Here is a 20,794-nt window from a genome sequence, read left to right on the forward strand (position 1 = left end):
TTTTAATCAAGCTATATTTTAAGGACTATAGTAAAATTTTTTATATTAGGTATTGATTCGTCAGGATCATAGAACGACGGATGTGCGAAAAATGTAACATTGACTTTCTTTCACATTTGATCTGGAAATAGTTACATAAAGGCATTTTATTTCAGGTTTAAAATAAATATAATATGTAAAACTAACCCAAGTATAAAAATGACATATTTTTGTACTTTTTAAATTGTGGCATAAAGTAAAAAAAAACTTAAACCGCTCTCATGTAAAGTTGAAGAAAATCACATGCATCGTTGTTCTAAGATCATGACAAATAAGACATTCAAACATAGTCAGAATGGTAAATATTACAGTGTAAAAAGCGAGTCAGTGACAGGTCATATGCCCTGTAAATGCCTAGACTTCCACATTCTCATTTGAAGAATGTTTTCCCTCTCTGTTGCAATAAATTTCAATCTTGATAACTAACTCCCTGGGGGGTAAAATCCAGCCTTGTCTACAAATATTTAAGTTAGTTACAGGCGTTGCCTAGTAGGTGAAATAAGTCAGTCGGATAAATGTCACCGGCATAAATAAAGGTTTCAGCTCTTTTGCCTCACAAAACTCAACAGAAAGACAAGTTGAAGAAATGTGGATGTTCAAACATAGGCAGAACGGCGAATTTTACACAGTGTGTAAAGCCAACCAACCATAAGCTCCAAAGGCCTAAACTTCTATATTTTCAACAGCTTCATTTCTATTGAAAGAATATCTAATACTGATTTTAATCCATCAGGGAAAAAAGTCTACAAAGATCGATCGACTTATCCAAAATATTGTTAATTATTCTTTTTAAATGTCGGGACATGAATACAAAATTATTGCACGGCAGATAGGTGAAGATTTCATAACTAAGTCGGGATGTGTTCTGAGCAACATGATGCTGTGGTTATTGAAAAATTAAAAACTAATAGTACCATTATTTACATGCAAATTTAATCTACTAAAACTGTGAGCGTTCCCATTATGACGATACCAGCTATCAGGGCTGTGAACTGCTTCAAGGACTCTATGGGACTTTCTTCCTTAAGCAGATCTGGCAATACGGTGATGAGGGCAATGTGAAGGAAACCACCGGCTGTGAACGGTAATATCCACGATGTTTTAGCCTCTGCAAATTATAAAAACAATATAATTAAACAATGCTTTGAGCATGTCCGAATGGTTTCAGCTCTATTACTTCACAAAAGTCAACAGATGGAAGATTTGGGGAAATGTGGATGTTTAAACATAGGCAGAATGGCGAATGTTGCAGTATGTAAAGTGGCCACTTAAACCAGCCAATGCCAGATCATAAGCCCTGTAAACGCCTAGACTTCCATATTTCTTCTCAAATATGTTTTTTCTCTGTGTTGCAATTATATTCAAGACAATATATAAGCAAGACAATATAATTCAATTATAAATTTAACAACAGCATGATACTTATTTATTTTATTTGGTAAACAAACAGTACGTACAGAAATATTGACAATTTCTTTGTATATTAGTTTAGGACACTTGTGCACACACCAAAAAAATTGTTATCACTTAATACAATAATTTTAATTAAGTTAAATATAATAAATGTAAAATATGTATGTAATAATAAAATTAATTAAATATCCGCTTCTCTCAATATTTCTGTAATTCTTTACTTAAATTTACATACATTGTCATAAAAAATATCAGCCTCAGTAAATCTATTGTTATATTGTTTGCATATTTTATATATTGTAGATTGTTTTAAATACTTTGCTGACGCATTATACTCAATACATGACATTTTAGAGCGGTGTTCACACTAGGACAATACAATAGACAGGACAATATTGTCCTGTCCCAGCTGTGCAGAATTGTGGTATAATGGGATTTAAACCTCGGACCTTTGGCCCGTGAGTCCATAATACTACCACGGAACCACAACCCGGTTCATTTCATATGACGAATAAAAACATTTTGAAAATTCTTTTGGCCAAGTCTTTTAATGATTTTTTTTACTACCACTGAACTTCCTCATTGTTGGAGGATGAACTAAATTATAAAAAGAAAAAACTGTGGATTCTCATAGCACCTACAATTGCCTCTGATGCGTTTTCTCTGCATTGTTCATCCCTATAAGTTTTAAAGTAAAAAAAATTTTTTTTTTAAATCTTTAAATGAATTTTAAACAAGGAAACCAGTCCACCGTTGTTCTGGTACTGTGTGGAACATATCCCCAAAAAATATATGTTCCTGTGTATATTATATCTATAAATTGTTTTTAAAACACTGAAAATTAGTAAAGCCTTATAATATAGGCTGCTGGTATCATTTGATACGCCCAGTTGGATTAAAGAAAAGATATACAATTACCTAAAGTATTACTGGCGCCACTAAACGCTACAGCTGTCATCGCACCAAACAAGCCTGCAGTGGCGGTTGCCTGTAAAATTATCAAAATATATTGTCGACGGCAATTCATCACCGTGTAACTCAAATTTGACCACTTTGGAGGAGAGAGATTAAGGTTAGTTTTAAGCTCACGTCGACCGTCAGCGGTGACGGTCAAATTGAAAAAATATTCAAAACACAGTGTATTTGATGTACATGCATCAGCTTAATGCTGGTGGTGTATAAAATAATAAAACGGTAAAATTAAGTTAAGTCTTTAAAAATCATTTACCAGTTGAGCCTTGGCTGCTTCCCATCTTGAGAAGCCACTTTTTAGAAGTATGGCAAAGTCACCGACTTCATGAGGAATCTCGTGTACTGAAACCAATTTATTAAATCTAGAAATTGCTTAAAATATACAAATGTTTTGATTATGACAGGCACCGTGGCGCAGTCGGTTAGACGGTCAACTGTGAAACTGGTGTTGCGGATTCAATTCCCACCAGTTTCAAGAAAAGATCCAAGAAGTCTTAGTATTTTCCTCTCAAATATGAGGAGAGACATATCATCTTTTTTTTAGAATTCAGCCGTATGTTAGTACAGAGCGTAATAGTGTTTTGTAGATTATGTTTTTCTTGAAAATATTTGAGATGCAAGACATCTTCTCAAGCCAAAGAAGCGTTGCCAAAACGCCAAATATTTAGGGAACTTGGTATATACATGTTATACTCACGGGCATTTTTATATAAGAGTAGCATTTATTAAAAAGCCATAAAAAAAATAATTCTTTTTTGTAAATCATAGATTTTTCATTTTGTCATTTGAATTATAAACATGATAATAGAAAACATACCTAATATGGCGAAGGTCGAGAGCATCCCTACCCTGAAGGATACGAGGAAAGACCCTCCGACAGCCAGGCCGTGGGTGAAATTATCAATGGAGTTAGCCATCAAATTTAAGTAACCAGAAACCTGGAGACAAAATAACAAGGTAATATATATATATATATTTTTTTTTTTTAAATTGATTTTTCACGCCCATAATGCTTTTACATACATGGAAGTTATATAAAACATGAGTATATAAACAACAGAAAGTTTAAAAAATACAATTTAAAGCAATAAAAAATAGAACAGTTTAGAAGTAAAGTTGGTATAAAAAAAGAAGGTGAGTATTTAAACACAAATTTAAAAAAATACAATATAAAGAAATAAAAGATAGGAACAGTGTTAAGAAGTATAGTTGGAATAAAAATAAAAAGATGATTGTATAAACAACATGAATTTCAAAAAAAAAAATTAAAAAAAAAAAAAATAGAAAGGTGTTAAGAATAATGTTCATATTTAAACCACAAAACCAAATTTTTCCCTTTGTTTCCATTTGAATTCCATTAATTTGTTTTTTACACTTTTTGAGTATCTATTTGTAAATTGTTAATAATCTTCTTTGTATGTATACTTTATAATTTCTTTTTCTACGCACATGTAAAAGGCATACAGTGCCGTTTATTCGAAATAAAAAATAATATTTAAAAAACCTGTTTTGTTACTATGCGAAACAATAAAACAAAACTTGATCTCAATTTTCACTAAATACGTTCTTTATTTAAAATATTAATATTTATTTGGATTCAGTGTGTTGAGTACGACGTGTAATTATGGATGTAAAATTACGTAATTTTACCAAAAGTAAAATAGAGGAGTAAAATACCTGTAATTTTACAGTAATTTTCATAAATGACAGTAATTTTACACTTTTTATTTGTTTTTTTACTTAGTTTATCTTACCTAGATGCAGTTTTAGCTTTATTCGAAAAAATATGTTAGTTGAAGTGTAAAAAATGTTTACTGACGTTAAGGCTGTAGTCGGGAAAAACAAACGCAATATTAGGAAATCATACGATTTTGCCATTTTTCAAAAAAAGAGAATACAATTCTATAAAAAAAGGCTTCAAGTAAAGTATTTCAATAATTTTTTTTTTTTAATATTACCGAAGGCATAATTTTAAGTAGAAGTAAAGGAAAATGTCACAAAAATGTATGTGATTTAAAATGCTTGTATTTTTTTTCAGAAACAAAAAATTAAAATTTGGCCGCGGTCACTTTTACGTTAAATGTATTATCTTCAAATTATTACGACAAATTTTTGTTCAATACTTAGTCTTTATTGAGATTTCAGATACCTAAGTTTAGTATAAATTTGAAATGGCGTAATCTGCCGGTCTAAAAGTAATTATATTTTAGTTACATAAAACTTCCAAGTATATTTTTTAACAGAAATATCTGTGAAACATATTGTTTTTATCTAATTTATGTTTTTTTTATTATTGCCCGATTAAAAAAAAAACATTCGTTTTAAAATGGGAAAATCGTATGATTTCCTAATTTTGCGTTCGTTTTTCCCGACTACAGCCTTAAGATGATGTCATTTTTATAAATTGTAAATTGAAATTATTTTTATTAGTTTTTTGCTACTCTTTAAAAAAGTTATTAGCTTTTTTACAATTATATTTCAAGAGTTTGATGATATTTTGTGTAAAATACAAAGGTAATTTTACGGCTATACATCTTTACGTGTAATACGGGCTTGCGATAGACTCCCCTACTTGCACCCCCCTTCGTTCCGGATGACATTAGGGAATGGTTTTTTGTTTTTATTTAAGCAAACATTATATACACGGGACAAAACTTCTCGTTCGATCCCGAAATATTGGGTCGTCCCAAAAGCCACCAAGCTCGCCTGATAAAGGATGCCATAGAAATTTTTAAACATCCATATTATATTAATAGAGATGACGGAATGCGCCTCAAAACACTGAGGTACCCTGCATTGAATATAAACACAAACCTGCGGACTGCGGCAAGGTACAAATTCTTCATATGACTACAATATATTAAGACTACACCAGCCCAGATGATGCACGGTGTAACGCTCTCCGAAACCTCGGCAAGAAGGAGTATAAATACACAGCACAATAACCCAGAAAAACATCACATGTATATGAATAATATATTTTATTTTATTGGTTTGCAGGAAGAAATTCACATTTGGCAATAAACCTGCCAATATACAAATATGTACAGAGAGGCCTTGCCAAATCCGAAAACCCCAATAATCCGAATGGCCGCCCTAACTCTATGAAGCCTCCTCTGTGGCCCTTGTTATTTGAATCAGATGACATTTACGGCCAAAATGCGGAAGATTTTGACCCTGAAGATTACTTAAGCTTTTCGGAAGTATAGATTAACAATTTCTTGATAAACAATGCTGATATTGATTGCCTGGAGACTTTAACTTATGAAGACATAGTAAGAAAAGTTATAAATAAACATTACAGCGAAAATGAAAAAGAATTGGGCATCGGAACCAGTTTCAAGGTGTCCACATGCTCAAGCTGTGTCTGCCTTGAATACTCGCTTGGAATGGGCGAATGAAGTCGATATCTTAATTCCAGAAAAAATGCTTTTAAGTACATTAAGGGATAAAGCGTTTTCTATGTTGGTAAATAACACTCGTCAAAGCACTATGTTGTAATTCTTTTAAAAATTGTGATTAATATCATTAAACTTTAATAATATAACATTTTGCATGATTAAATCATACTTTCGGTTTCAAAAACTTTGTGTTATTTTTAAAAAAGACTTTTATTTTAATTTTATTCATTTTTTTATTATTTTTTTGGATAACCAAGAGCTATATTTATCTTAAATATAAAACAAAACAAATTACAAATGACAAATCAATTACAGGTTTTCACAAGTAGCATTACAGTAAGTTAAAAAAGATTCTCGAACATAAAATGAACAGTAATCTAATGTAAATCAAAAAGAAAAGAAAAAACACCACAAATTATTTCGAAAGCAAACGCCACACGTCATTATGATTATTCGCAAATAAATCTATGTTTAATGATTTTGTTGGTACATTAAAATTATTAAAAGTTCACCATAAATATGAATTTTGCCTATAATTAGATGAAACAAGAGGAATGTGAAGAAGAAGGTTATTCCTTAGTACTTTGGAAGGAACGTTAATAGAGAGTTTGCATAGTAGTTCAGGACAGTCAATTGAACCAGAGGGAATTTTTAATAGATAAATTATATCAGCTATTTCACGACGTTTTTGCAGAGGTAATAAGTGATGTTTTTTACATATTTGAATATATTGATCGGGTGACTTTCAAAATATCTGCATTCTATAATCCAAACGCTTCGTACATCCGAACAGGGTATAAGTTTTGGGTGTTTGGACTATCGAGACTCTGCTGTATGCACAAAAAGTTAAATAAATTTATTTTAACTAAAACTTGACATTGCATCATTATTTAAAAATTGTTTTAATTTATTTACTAAAGTATCAATACATTGACCAAACACGAAATACTAATCTATGAAGTACTCTCTAGTACGTGACCGATAAATTGTTTAAGTTATTTACTTAGGAGAGATAACATCGTCAAAACCAAGAACTTCGAAGCGAACAAAAATAAAATATAAATGCATATTTTAAATGTCACATTTACTGTAGCACTAACTCTAAGATCAAGATACTGACAAGTAAAAATATCATTGAGATATTAATAATTATAATGAATTGAATATTTATCTTAAACATGTGAAGGTTTGACAAAGATAAGGTATAATAAATCTTTTAAAAATGATCAGTTAAAATTTAATAGGCAATAATCTTAAGTGCTAATTGATGATAGGATTCACATCCTAAATCTGGAAAAATACAAATGTTGAGATTGTTTAATTAAAACTTTCATGACAATGTCCTTTTTCACCTATGGACGTGATGAAGAACTGATTATTTCATTTTTACTATGGGCTCACTCACATCTATCGCCAAAAAAGCTAAGTCAATAATTTATTTGATTAAAATATTACTCCAGAGATAATCCTTAAAATATACAAGACCTCTGTAAGACTTCTATTGGAGTATGGATTCCAAGTATAGAGTCCTTATTTCACTAAATACATAGAGCTACTGGATAAAGTCCCAAGATGTGCCATGAAAGTCCCCAAATTACTCAAAAGGATGCCCTACCATGGTTATTATTAATTAATTATTATTAATGAATTATTATTAATTATTTCTCGGTCTCTTGGTGTAATGGTCAGTATGTTTGCCTACCATGCAAGAGGTATCAGGTTCGATTCCCGCCAAGGTTGATATGAAATATTTATTGAAAATTATGTTTTCACTCGAGAATATTTCCAAGTCCTTGGACTGGTCATCTTACTTACATGTAACATAAAAAAATGATCTCTCGAATGAGCATTCGGCGCGGAAATGGAATGATGATGATCAATTATTAATTGAAATTAATTATTTTTTTATTAATTATTAATTAAATTAATTTATTATCGATAAACTTGGCAATGCAATTAAATGCTTCAATTTTTACCGCGTGCAAGAGAACATTTTTTATATCCAATTTCCAGTAGCACTAAACTTATCTCCATTAAATAAACAATAATTGGTTAGAAACAAAGTGTTAATATCAGATCCATTTGTAACACATAAATAAATATTGTTGCAATCAATAAATTAGGTAAAACTTATCAGCGTTTTATTAACCTTTAAAACGTCAACTGAACGCACTCATTATAGATGGCATACGCCAGATAACTTTACCAAGTCTCAGATAATGACTTATATCTATCAACAGTAACCGATAAAGCACTAATTCTGACCCACTATTGTAAGATTAAAGCTAATCTGAAATCAATTTTATCAAGCAATGAAACGCTATTGACCGATAACTTATAATGAACTTTATTTTTATAGCAAGGACTGAAATAGCCAAATTTTACATACATTTTCCTCTATGTTAAAATTGCATTTCATCGTCATCAAACCCTTATCAGCACACGATGGTGCATAAGGCTCTCCACTGTTAAATAAAACGCAGCCTATCTTGATCATTTGTTACAGGAACCTGTGCCTGTTCCAGCATTGTACTTATTGTCCTTGTGAGAACAGAAATTTGAGGGACAGGATAATGGTCTGAGGCAATGACCCAGGCTATCTCCGCAGGAAAATGGATTACTTTCACCACCGTGCACGACCGCATTGTCCTCATGATTACGCCCAGACAGGACAGTAGGACAATAGTCAATTGCTTCGCGCATGCGTGTTCTTCCTGCGTGTATTTACTATTTAGTTCGTCCTCCAACAATTAAAAATAAATGCATACTGCAAATAAATCATGTTTTCGTAACATCAGCATATGTTAATTTGGTTTTTCTATTATTTTTCTTTTCTTTTCTTTTCTTTTCATGGTCATGTCATACCATAAGTCTTTGTGGGCATTTTTTCCAATTTATGCTATAGCTTAATTTTAAGATGTATTTTTGTAATTATATTTCTATGTAAATAATATATGTATGGAAGAAAAAAAAGTACATCTTAGCATTAAATTTTTTTTTTGCAAAATTGTTCATAACGCGCATTGTCGTATATTCATTTTCGCAGCGTTTCGCAAGTGGATTAGGGTTGAACTGTCCCAATGTCCAGTCATGAGCGGTCGAGGCTGTTCACGGAGCTGAGACAGAACACTTTTGTCCTGTCTATTGTATTATCTTTGTGTGAACCCATTTATAAAAATAAAAAAAGAAGATTTAAATTACCCATCGGGAATTCATAGTCGATGTTAAAATTTTTTGTGTTTCAGATATTTTTGACATAAAACAAATAGTAGATCAGACTCACATGTTTAGACTTCTCCTTCTCCCCGCTCTCTTTCTTCTGCGTCTCTCTGATGGTCCTTCCTATCCACCGGTTGCCCTTGAGGCACCGCCCTCGGACCACCCCGTTGGCTATGAGACCCCCGCACACGCTGGAGTCCCCCAAAACGAGGCCGCACGATGCCCCCTGATTGTCCAGGTTGTTGTTGAAGAGACAACTCTCGTACAGAGGAGTATCGCCGTCGTCGCACAGTATGGCTCCGCCATTCTTTACGTCGCCCCCCGCTTTTTCACGCTTTGATTTCTCGATAGCAACTAACCTAAAAACATATCACATTTATTTATTTCATTCTATAAATTTTAATAATTATTAGAAAATCTGAAGTGTTCCTTTTCCATGCACAAGAATTTTTCCTCTTTTTGAAAGGCACAGTGAATTTAAATATCATAATAATACCTCTAATATTATGTTTTGGGCATTTGTATTGAATTGTTCTGTTACTTCATCTTTTTATAACTATTATTACTATAATTATTGTTATATAAAAAAAAAACAGTTTATAAATTATTAATATTTGCGGTAAATTATATTAAATTCTATAAATTACATCTATTTTGAATAAATTTTTAATAAATGACATCTATTTTTTAAGAAAATTTCAATAAATTGCTATTGCAAAATGCCCTAACAAGGCAAAACAATTGTCACGAAATTTTTGTTTTTATATTTGTAAAATTAAAATAAAGTGTTCAGTAAACTCAAATAAGTGTTTGATTTCTTTTGCTATAAGTTTAAATGTGGAGTTCTACAAAATAAACACTAAATCAACCAATATATGTATACTCTGAGTAATAATGCGCCAGTTCAAGCATTATTATTCTGAGATATTATAAATTAAATTTTAGTTTATTTAACATTTTAAATTTTTGTTTTGTGATTATTAGTGTTCACATATAATCAGTGAAAGAAGTTTAGCGTTACGATTTTTTACTGTATGAATTGTGTATACCTATATTGTGATACCATAAATACTCAATAGGCTTAAAATATTCATTCCAATATACTCGTACATACAAAATGATACGTCAATCCTCAAACTACTCTCATACACACGTTTGTCTGATAATAATGTAAAAAATGAATAAAATTTAGCGGGAATTTCATAATCATTATAAAACGAAATAATACAGACTAAAATGGATACAAAGTTGTTGGAACAATAGACTTCTTTCCCCCCTCCGGCAACTACACGTGGACCGGACCATCTTCTAGGAATTAAACAAACAACATGTGTTTGCACTTGTGCGACAGTGACTAGTGACTACCCAAAATTTTACAAAATTTACGAAAGCTACCCTTCGGATATTTTTATGTGTTGTTATCCATAGTGTCGAAGTGCTTTATCTGTTTAGTTTTTTATTGTTTACTTTTTAACACGAATACTTTATAAATTTACTATTATGCTCAATGTTTGTTTTTGTAAATTTATTGATAATTTTAAGTGGCCAGAATTTCACTCGTCCATGCACTTTGTAGCTGCAAGACGATTTGTAATCTAGCTTCAATAGGTAAATGTTATCAACAATCAAATATCCTAATTTAGTAAACGAGGTCTAGAATTCCAACCGTCCATGCGCTCAGTAGCTGCAAGACTTGTAATCTAACTTCTATTTTTATAAATTGCTTTTTTATATTTTTTTTAAATATCACAAAATCTCTAAACTTTGTCAAATAAAAAATGTAAATAGGGGCTAGATTTCTTACTGTCTATGCGCTCTGTAGCTGCAAGTCGTGCTGTAATCTAGCTCCTGTATATCATAATTGGAGACGAGGAACAAGAATCCCAACCATCCTTGCGCTCTGTAGCTGCAAGACGTGGTGGGATATTTATTTATTGTACAGCGCCCTTGAGGTGATTTTCACAAAAACGGCGCTATATAAATTATCCAAATATAAATAAATAAACCATTTACTGTTTGTGAACTGAAAATAAATAAGTTAAACGCTCGACTGTCAAACTAGTGGGACGCCAAATGTACCCTAACTGCCGATATTGAATCTGATTGATTTTTTGCGATCATAATTTTTACATGTAAACGGAACATAATCGCTGACCGATAGGGATTCTTGATTAGCCGCTATGTAAACTGTATATTTACGCGCTTTTAACTCTGCAATAACGTCTATATAAGATACTTAGAGTGTAAAAAACTAATAAAACAATGACTGCAATACATAAATACCTAGTTTTTAAAACTGTCTGAATATTTGTTAATTATCTTCGTTTTTTTAAGTTAGTCTTCTTTGTTTATTCTCAAATGAATTTTTAAAAAAGTATATAGTTAAGTGTCCTCCGCACGGGAAACCCCAGTGAGGTCACATTATTTTTATTATTAATTATAGTTTGTAAGCAAAAAATATGAATAAATAAATAAATGAATAAAATACAAAAATGTGTTTTTTTTTCAATAAAAACCAATGTAGGATATACAGGCCATAATAAAAGTAGTAAAACTGTAAGATATTTATCTAAACACTAGATAAAATGGGCACCTTCTTTTGTCTATGGCAATAATTTCCTAACCAATCTACCTGCTCGCTGAGCTAATTTGTTTTTTAAAATGTATTAAATAAGTAATATATATTAAGTATTTAATATTTCTAAAATCTTCATAAAATTTGCTACAAACTGGCATAAACAATGTTTTAACTGTTAAATACTTTTTACAAAAAAGTCCATGTTGAATTTATTCCTCAAGCTGTTATTTTATTTGAATAAAACTATCAAAATTTATAAAATAAATTCCATTATACAAATTTATAAAGAAGAAAAAATTTTTTAATTGATATGAATAAGTCACTCAGATACCAAAATAATATTGAAATCCCTAAATTCCTCACAGGTCATGGTAAAAAGAACTTTGTCTTCAAAGGTGTCAAAAAGTATATTAATCTCCCCAATGAACTAAAAACAATTAAAACTAATACTCGTACATCAATTAATAAATTCAAAGTATTTTTTTTTGTTTTCAAACAAGTGTAAAAACTCCATTCTTATTATTTTCTGTTTTTCTTTTTATATCCTATAAGTTTTTTTCTTCTCGTGTACTCGTATATTCAAAATTATATAAATAATAATAAATAAATAACAATAACAGTGTAAGTCACTCTCCAAGCACAAGAGTTAAGTCTCTTTTTGTGGAGAGCTACAGTAATAACATTTACTAGATGTAAAAAAGTAGATTTGTATAGAATAAAAAAAACATGTACCCTTTTTAAATATATTGATTATTAAAAAATAAAAATAATACTGACAATGGTGGCGATTTTATTACTCAAATCTATAAAATATTCCAGTGTCCTAAATAAATTACAATATACTTTTTTGACTGCAAAAGAAGCAAACATGCTAACTAGTGCACCAAGAGGCGGACTGTGAGAAGCCATCGAATCCAAAACAAAATAATCATCTAGTTTCTGGTTGCATTTCACCTGAAGAAATTGATTACAAGTAGTTACCGACAAACCTATGAATATCCTCTATCTCCAACTGGCCGGTGGAAACCTTCTGCTTCGTCAAACCCTCTGCCGGCCTCCTCTCAACTTCCCCGGTGGCCGGCGCCGGTGTGCTGCTCCCAGATTCCGGCTCCTCGTGAGGTTCAGCAAACAGTTTCTCCACGATTATAAAGAGGAGAAGACCACACAGCACCCATGAACCGCATTTGAGTGAGACATGACTACTATCTGTAAAAAAGTTTTTTTAAAAAGAATATTTAACTCAAACATCAATAAAGGTTTTAGTTTTTTTCCTTCACAAGTCAACAGATGGAAGATTCGAAGAAATGTGGATGTTTAAACATAGGCAGAACCAGCAAATGACAAGCAAATGACAAGTCATAAGCCCTGTAAATTTCTAGACTTCCATATTCCCATCTCAAAAATTGCTTCCCTCTGTTGCAATAAATTTTAATCTCAACTGTATTTGGAGTCTTCTATATTATTCTATCTTAATCTTCATCATTTCCCCATCCGCACCCAGTGGTACATAGGGCACTGCAAATCTTACACTTCAGGTGCCAGCGCAGAGACAATTAAAAATTGCAATTAACCATGCCAGGGATCGAACCCGGGACCTCAAGCATGGTTAGCGGACAAACTAATCACTACAATACGAGCAAAACTTATCACATTTTTCTGACTCTAATTTTATCAACACAGAACTGTGTCCATCATCCATCTGGACGCATTTTCGCAAATATTCAAAGCATCACTCGGAAATACGTCTCATGGTATGGATGTTTCAGAATCTCTCGGACGCTCGTTTTAAACTAACACTGTTCAATTTCACATTGCCACAAAATCGCCCCTGAGCAGCGCCTGCCAACATCACTCAACATAAACATTCTCGTTTTCATTTTAGTATCTCGACTAAGTCATAAATTTGGTTTGTTTTGGTTATTACTGGTGGATAACATGTCAAGCATCTCCATCCGACAAGTCTGCTCTTTACAATGACATTTCGGGTGGATTCCGAACAGATAACGCATCGGGTATTTACGAATATGCTGCCTGGACACGGAAATTGAGAAAATATCTTCAAATGGGTTGTGGGTCAAAACTCGGGTTGTGGTCCTGTGACTAGTGTCTCGGACTCACGGACCAAAGGTCTGTGGTTCGAATCCCACTCTACCCCAACTTGATTCCATTTTCTTATAGTGAGTTATTTACAACTCGTTGAAAATGGCCCTCAAAATTAAATATTTGGGTAAATCATAAGAACGCAAATATTATTTTTTATTAATAAAAAAATTAAAATAATAATAATAATAAAGTTCTAGTGACTGATTCAAATGTTTCAATTTTAAGGCCATATTTATCTACTAAATACCTGCTAGAAAATCTTAGTTAAGTTGTGGTAGAGCAGAGTTCAAAGCTCTGGGCCAAAAAATTAGGTAAAATTCAGTAATTAATAGTAATAATTATTAATCCGATCAAAGTTCTTGTTTAATTTAAAGATTTGTCTCAAAAACATCTTTACTAATGATAATTTTGAATTTAGTCTGCGAAACAACCATGGGGCCACAACCCAGCAATTAAAGACTATTAAGGAGTAATTGTTCCATTTACTCTTTCAGATCTCTACCCTAATTATTATTATTATTATTATGGATAGCTTATATAGCGCCATTTTCGTAATAAAATACCTCAAGGGCGCTTTACATAGTGATTCTATTGTTAAATTATTTAATTGAAGCTTTTAAATTTGTAATTTAATTAAAAAAACAATTTATTTTGTTGTCACATGCTACGGATTTATTCAAATGATTGAGAGAACAAGTGGGTTTTAAGTTTTTTCCGAAACATCACTTCACTTTCACAGCCTCGCACCTCTGCTGGGAGAGCATTCCATGCCATAGGGCCTGCGACCGCAAATGCGCGTTCACTAAATTTAGTGCGCTGTTTGCGTAGAGGTATAATAACTTTTCCTCTCGCCGTAGACGTAGCTGATCTAAGCGTGAGACGCCTGTCAGCTAGTTCATCTGGAATGCATAGTTCCCTTAGATATTCCGGAGCAGAGTTGTGCAGTGACTTATACATAAGCCAACAGAGTTCGTATTCGACCCTCTGTGGAAAACGTAGCCAGTGTAGTTCCCGAAGTAGTGGAGTGATATGACTGAACTTAGAGATTCCGAAAATAAATCTCGCTGCGGCATTCAATACAGATTGTAGGCGAGTCATTTTGTTCATTGGTAGACCTGCATAGATACCATTACAATAATCGACTCTAGACACTACAAACGCATTTATTAATTGACGGACGGCATCAACCGGCAATTTTTTGCGTATGCATTTAATTTGTCTCAGCTGGTAGAAGCATGAAGCCCTTGCACCCTTGCATTGGATAAGGAGTCTTTCGAGTACTGATCGTTCAATTTATTATTTTGGACCTCCAACTTGCATTGGTAAGGAGTCTTTTCAGCAGTGATTACCCAATTTATTATTTCGGATACATTGGTAAGGAGTCTTTTGAGTATCGCAACGATTCAACGGGCTATGCTAATGGTAGTGTAGCTACCAGAAAGACCTCCCAAGCCAGGCAAACGGTGACAAGACATCATACAAGAGAAGATCTTAAAGTAACCCATATCTGAGGGATCAGGGGATACACAAGGCAGTTGCCCGCAGACTTCAGGAACACAGGGCAAATCACCCTACCCCCATAAATAGAAAATAACTTACCTTCCGTATGCTGCAACGCGTACAACCATGCTTCCGGCAGTAAATGAAGAAATACGTCTCCGAGGAGCGCTCCTACTGCGAAACTAAGCAGCACCTTTAATGATGGCGAATTTGCTATGGACAAACGAAAAAAAACAAAATAAATATTTTATTTTATTTAAACTGAGTTTTTTACTTTACTTGTTCTTGTATGTTCAATAGACAATTTAAAAAAAATTAGTTATGAATGCCAATATGTTCATTATCGTATTAGGCGTTCATGTAGTTAAAGAATTATTATTTTTTCCGTTATTAAATACCATTGTCAGCATTTTTTGAATGCCAATCTCCATTCCCTGATTGTACTTATTTGACTTTAAAAACAAATAAAATGTATTTTGTACAATTTGCAAAATGGTCTATTGGACATACAAAAACTAGGGCAGCGGTTTGTCAATCTTCTGATAAAAGATAAATCAAATATTTGTACATTGACGGACTTATTGCCAAATGGCTATTTCATCCAACAATCCAATAAAATAAAAGGTGTTATTTTTATCATTTTAGTTTTAAACTGTATAAGAGAAAAAATAAATAGTTACAAAAATATTTGGAGGACCGGCAGTCGATACAAGCTGATTTCTACCCCGAAAAAATATAAAGTAATGGATATAAAGAGTAGTGTCTATATATATAAGACAATCCTATGTCTACACATAAATTACTGTTCCTTTCCATTCTTATTTTTATGTAATGAAGGAGAAATTAAAAATATACACATTCTTCAAAATAAGGCGATGAGGACTCAAAAGAAATGTCTATTTTAATGTAGTAAGAATGCAAAAAGAAATTGGCTTGCTCACAGTAAAGCAGAAAATTAAATATTATGTAACAATTTTTATACATAAAATAATTAAGGGGATGAATAAAATTAAAACAATAATAAAATTTAACCAACAATGTCATAAAAAAAAAGATAAGATTACCAATGAGGAGAAAAACAGAATTTCAAAACTCATTGTACAAGAGATTGAAGCTGTACAATGAGTAACCTGAAGAAATAAAGGAGATCGAAAAGATTGAAATAATTAAAATTTATTTGAAAAAATATGTTATTGAGAAAATTTGATAAAAAAATTATAATGTTATCAAAAGTTTATATTAGTTCTTTAGATGTTATGAACTAACTTAATAAAGCATAAATAATAAATAAATAGAGCCATGTAAGTAAAGAATGAAAGTAAGGCGAGTTATTTAATATTTGCAATCAATGTCAAATATTGATATCAGAAGAATCCATCTCACGTAGCTTATTATCTGAGACCACTTCAAATTGAGATAGTATTTAAACATGTTCTGCTTGTTCACAATTCATAACAGCCGTTTTAATATCTATTTAAACTGTGACTCATTTTATACAAGCTGCACATTGGAATAATATATATAGGTACTTAATATTTATTTAATAATGCTTGATATGGAGTACCATTTATAGAAAGACACATTAAATTTGCACAAGTCTATCATTTAAAGTAAATATTATTATTTTTCAATGTTGAAAACTACATAAAATAATATGTACACACATGTTTTTATAAATGTACAACTGATGTTACTTGTTTTTATTATTTAAATACAAAAAATACACAACTGTACACAATAATTTTTTTTTCTTTTACGTAATGGGAAATGTTAGTGTAAATATATGTATTTAATTAATATAAAAACTGTATTTAGTAGTAAAAAAAAAAAAAAACGTCTATGAAAACATGATGATTTTTTTAAATATTATAAAACCGAACTGTATTATATTATATACTTTCTTTATAATGTAAAAAAAATAATTTTTAAATACTCTAGTTTTAATTGATTTTATATTCTTTCTCTCTCTCTCTTTCATTCTCCTTTTCTTTCAATATTTTGAAAAATAATTAGTGACCTATAAATAATAAAATATAATTAGTAGCAATCTCGAAACCGGTAGATGTAAAACTATAAATCAAAGTGGTTTATAAGTACAAATTCGTAAACAATGAAATGTAAAATGAAAAATGTTTTCGATATCAAATATATATTTTTCTCGTTTTATTTATACTTCCTAGAGTGTACATACAATCTATTGATGAATAATATATTATTCATATAATATTATAAATAAAACAATCATACAGTTCCTACCGTGTTTGACTCAATAATCATTTGATTACAAACTCAACAAAAGAATGTTGAGTTATTACAATGTTTACATCTGAAGTTCTTGCAAATTTCTTGGAATAAAAAATATATACTGATACGAAGATAATTCTATGAATCAAACACCATAAAAACATATGCACATTCACAGAACATTGAACAATAAGGAGTAATTTATTCATTTTTCAGTTGAAATATCCCATTTGAAATATTTCAACATGCAGTTGATAAGACGGCCAACTGTAAAACTGGCGTTGCGGGTTCAATTCCCGCCGTTGCAAGAAAAAAATCGAAGAAAGATTCTTTTATATATCGGTCAGGGTGTTGTGTATTTTTCATAACTTCCCTCCATAACCTCACATTCCCAGCTGCTGACGAGCCTCTAAAATAGAGGCTTAGCGGGTTATTCCTTCAAAAAAATCCCTTATTTTAAATACAGACTCGGGCAAAGAAACTCGCTCTTCTAGGCTCCAAAACTGTTCAATGCATTTCATAAGGACAGTATTGTTTATTATTTTTATTTTATTTATTATATATACGGCCTAAGCCAATTCCAACAGGCACATTAAAAAACATATTTACAATAAACTGAACAAAAATAATATAAAACTGTGTAGCAAAGACAACCAAGGGCAATAAAATAATAATATACAATATCAGATTTCGTATTTAAATTTGTTGCAACAGAGAGGGAAAAAAATTTTGAGAATGGAATATGGGAGTGTAGGCATTTACAGGGCTTATGATCTGTCATTGGCTGGTTAAAGTGGCCACTTTACACACTTTAACTACCTGATAAAAAAAAGAAGTATACAAAATTGGAAAATTGTTTTCAGGCGTTGCCTAGTAGGTGAATTGGTTCAGCCGGATGAATCTCACCCACATGATAAAGGTTTCAGCTCTTTTACTTCAGAAAAGTCAACAGATGGAAGAGTTGAGGAAATGTGGAAGTTCAGAATGGTGAATGTTACACAGTGTGTAAAGTGGCCACTTAAACCAGTGACAGGCCATAAGCCCTGTAAATGCCTAGACTTCCATATTCCCATCTCAAAAATTGCTTCCCTCTCTGTTGAAATAAATTTAAATATGAACAACTCCCTAGGGAGGAAATCCAGCCAATCTGCAAGCATTTGGACATACTCAAACATTGTTGAAAATAAATAAGTTAAATAGCCACTTAAACCAGCCAATGACAGGCCATAAACCCTGTAAATGCCTAGACTCCCATACTCCCTTCTCGAAAATGTTTTCCCTCTCTGTTGCAACAAATTTAAATTTGAACAACTCCCTAGGGAGAAAATCCAGCCAGTCTGCAAGCATTTGGACATACTCAAAACATTGTTGGATATCAGATTTCGAGCTGAACCATGCCAATCCATCTTCATCCCACGCTGTTTTAGTGGCGAATAGATCCACGAAAAGCCGGAAGATCTATCCCAAAGAATTCCAAGTTGTGTGACAAACTGACTAATTACGCATTCTGAATATTGGGGCAATACGAGCATATAAATACTTAAATCTTATATTTCGTGTATATTTGGGTTTATTAAAGGTAAATAAAATTCAAGTATCATTTACACGTAGATAATACAATAGATAGGACAAAATTGTCTTGTCCCAGCTCCGTGAACAGCCTCGACCGTGCAGGACAGAACGCTGGGACAACACGGAAATTCGGCCGCAGTTCACACGTGGGCGCTTATTACGACGGCGTTTATTACGAGCGAGTACACGAAAAATATTATTTATTTTGTACCAAGACGTATAGGAATTGTTAAAGAACGAACTTAACAATTAAAAGGATTTTTTTCTGCCGAGGGCAGAAAAAAAAGCGGGAGTGACGCAAACGCGTCGAGAAAATCGCTATCGTCATAAGGTCCCGTCCGTGCGCGTTCACGTGAGGGCAATGAAGAAGTTCAGTGGTTTTTTTTTTTTTTGTCAATATTAAACTAAGTCAATTTTTTTTTTTTAATTTTTATGTATCGTATTATCAGCGCTACGATTTTTTAAAGTTTTCTATTTCTCAGGGGTTCATTTTCGCTTATTCTCATCAAGTTTTTCCCATTGATCCAGAAACGACAAGCAGACCGGAAATCTTCCAATGCTCTCAGATCATAGGTTGATTCATATGAACCAGTGACGTCATTCAAAGTAGTGCGTTTTTATTAAAATATTTTTTACTATTTTTTCCGTACATTTTCAAGACACTGCAATACAATTAAATGCTCTAATTTTTACCCCGCGCAAGAAAACATTTTTTGTATCCAATTTCCCGTAGGGCTGAAGTTCCTCATTCGGCCGCGCGCGATGGTAGGAGTAGCATTGTTCCGCGGAGATAGCCTGCCCGTCTATCTCCGTGACACTGTCTAAACAATGTCCTGTCCTACAAATCGCTGTTTACACGTAGACAGTGGTCGTGTCCTGGGACGGAACAATATTGTCCAAGTGTAAATAGCCTTTTAATCAAAAGCGCAATGACATTGAACTTCCTATATCGTGAAGGCTCAGCAAATAATATTACGCAATAAATGAAATAATGTAGTAAACAATAATAACATGGAGTCAGGAAATAATGTTTGTTGCTTAGGTAATCAAATTAACAATTCAGAATTGATAATAAACATTCATTAATTCACTATGCATTCATTGAATAAACGTTTATATGTGTGCACACGCGTGTGTGTATGTATATGTAGCGCGGGTGCTCTTCTACTGGGCTTTAATTTATAATTTTTTTTTTTAAATATATAAAAATGTAAGCAATTTTTAAGACTCATTTTTCGTTCTAATGTAATTTACATTTTAACCAAAATAAGGATATTGTTTATTTATTTACGGACTATAAGGTCCATTTTTTAAAATAAAAATACCCTATGTTTTTTAAAAATAAAAAAGCATTATTTAAAAAAAAAAACGTAAAAAAATATATATATAAGCTAGGACAATAAAAATAACGACCGTGAGAGATCTGTTATATTTTGGTGATTGTTTAAACCTTTATAGGGCAAATATATTATTTTAGAATTTGAATGTCAAATGTTTTGAATACTTACTGCCCACAAAAAAATTAATTCGATAAAAAAAATTAATAATAATTTTTAGATTTTCAGAAAATAAATTTTTATAATAAAAATACAAAGATATTCGACCCGTTTGTTTTCCAAACTGTCAGTTATGTCGAAATTTAGTTCAATCTCAAAATTTACTTTTTTCTTTATCATATTTTTAATAGGCTTTTAAGAAAAAAAAGTGCCAACCTCAGAACGATGAAAACATTAAGTAAATCGTAATTATAGGA

The 20,794-nt window shown here is 31.8% G+C and overlaps 1 protein-coding gene across 1 annotated transcript in view; it reads right to left on the reverse strand.

The window, feature by feature from the left end:
• Nucleotides 1–206: 206 nt before the first annotated feature.
• Nucleotides 207–20,794, reverse strand: part of Zip99C (Zinc transporter Zip99C) — a 30,753-nt gene continuing 10,165 nt past the window's right edge. Inside the window, exons 2-8 of the mRNA XM_088235937.1 lie at nt 15,325–15,438; nt 12,612–12,828; nt 9,109–9,403; nt 3,242–3,362; nt 2,681–2,766; nt 2,371–2,440; nt 207–1,147 (exon numbers count right to left, since the gene is read on the reverse strand). Of these exons, the coding sequence (XP_088092063.1) occupies nt 972–1,147; nt 2,371–2,440; nt 2,681–2,766; nt 3,242–3,362; nt 9,109–9,403; nt 12,612–12,828; nt 15,325–15,438 (1,079 nt within the window). The 3' untranslated portion in view covers nt 207–971. The remainder of the gene's footprint in view (nt 1,148–2,370; nt 2,441–2,680; nt 2,767–3,241; nt 3,363–9,108; nt 9,404–12,611; nt 12,829–15,324; nt 15,439–20,794) is intronic.

The sequence above is a fragment of the Micrasema longulum genome, unplaced genomic scaffold (genome assembly GCF_059751315.1).
Source record: "Micrasema longulum isolate JH-2025_06_02 unplaced genomic scaffold, ASM5975131v1 h1tg001476l, whole genome shotgun sequence".
Taxonomy (NCBI): Eukaryota; Metazoa; Arthropoda; class Insecta; order Trichoptera; family Brachycentridae; genus Micrasema; species Micrasema longulum.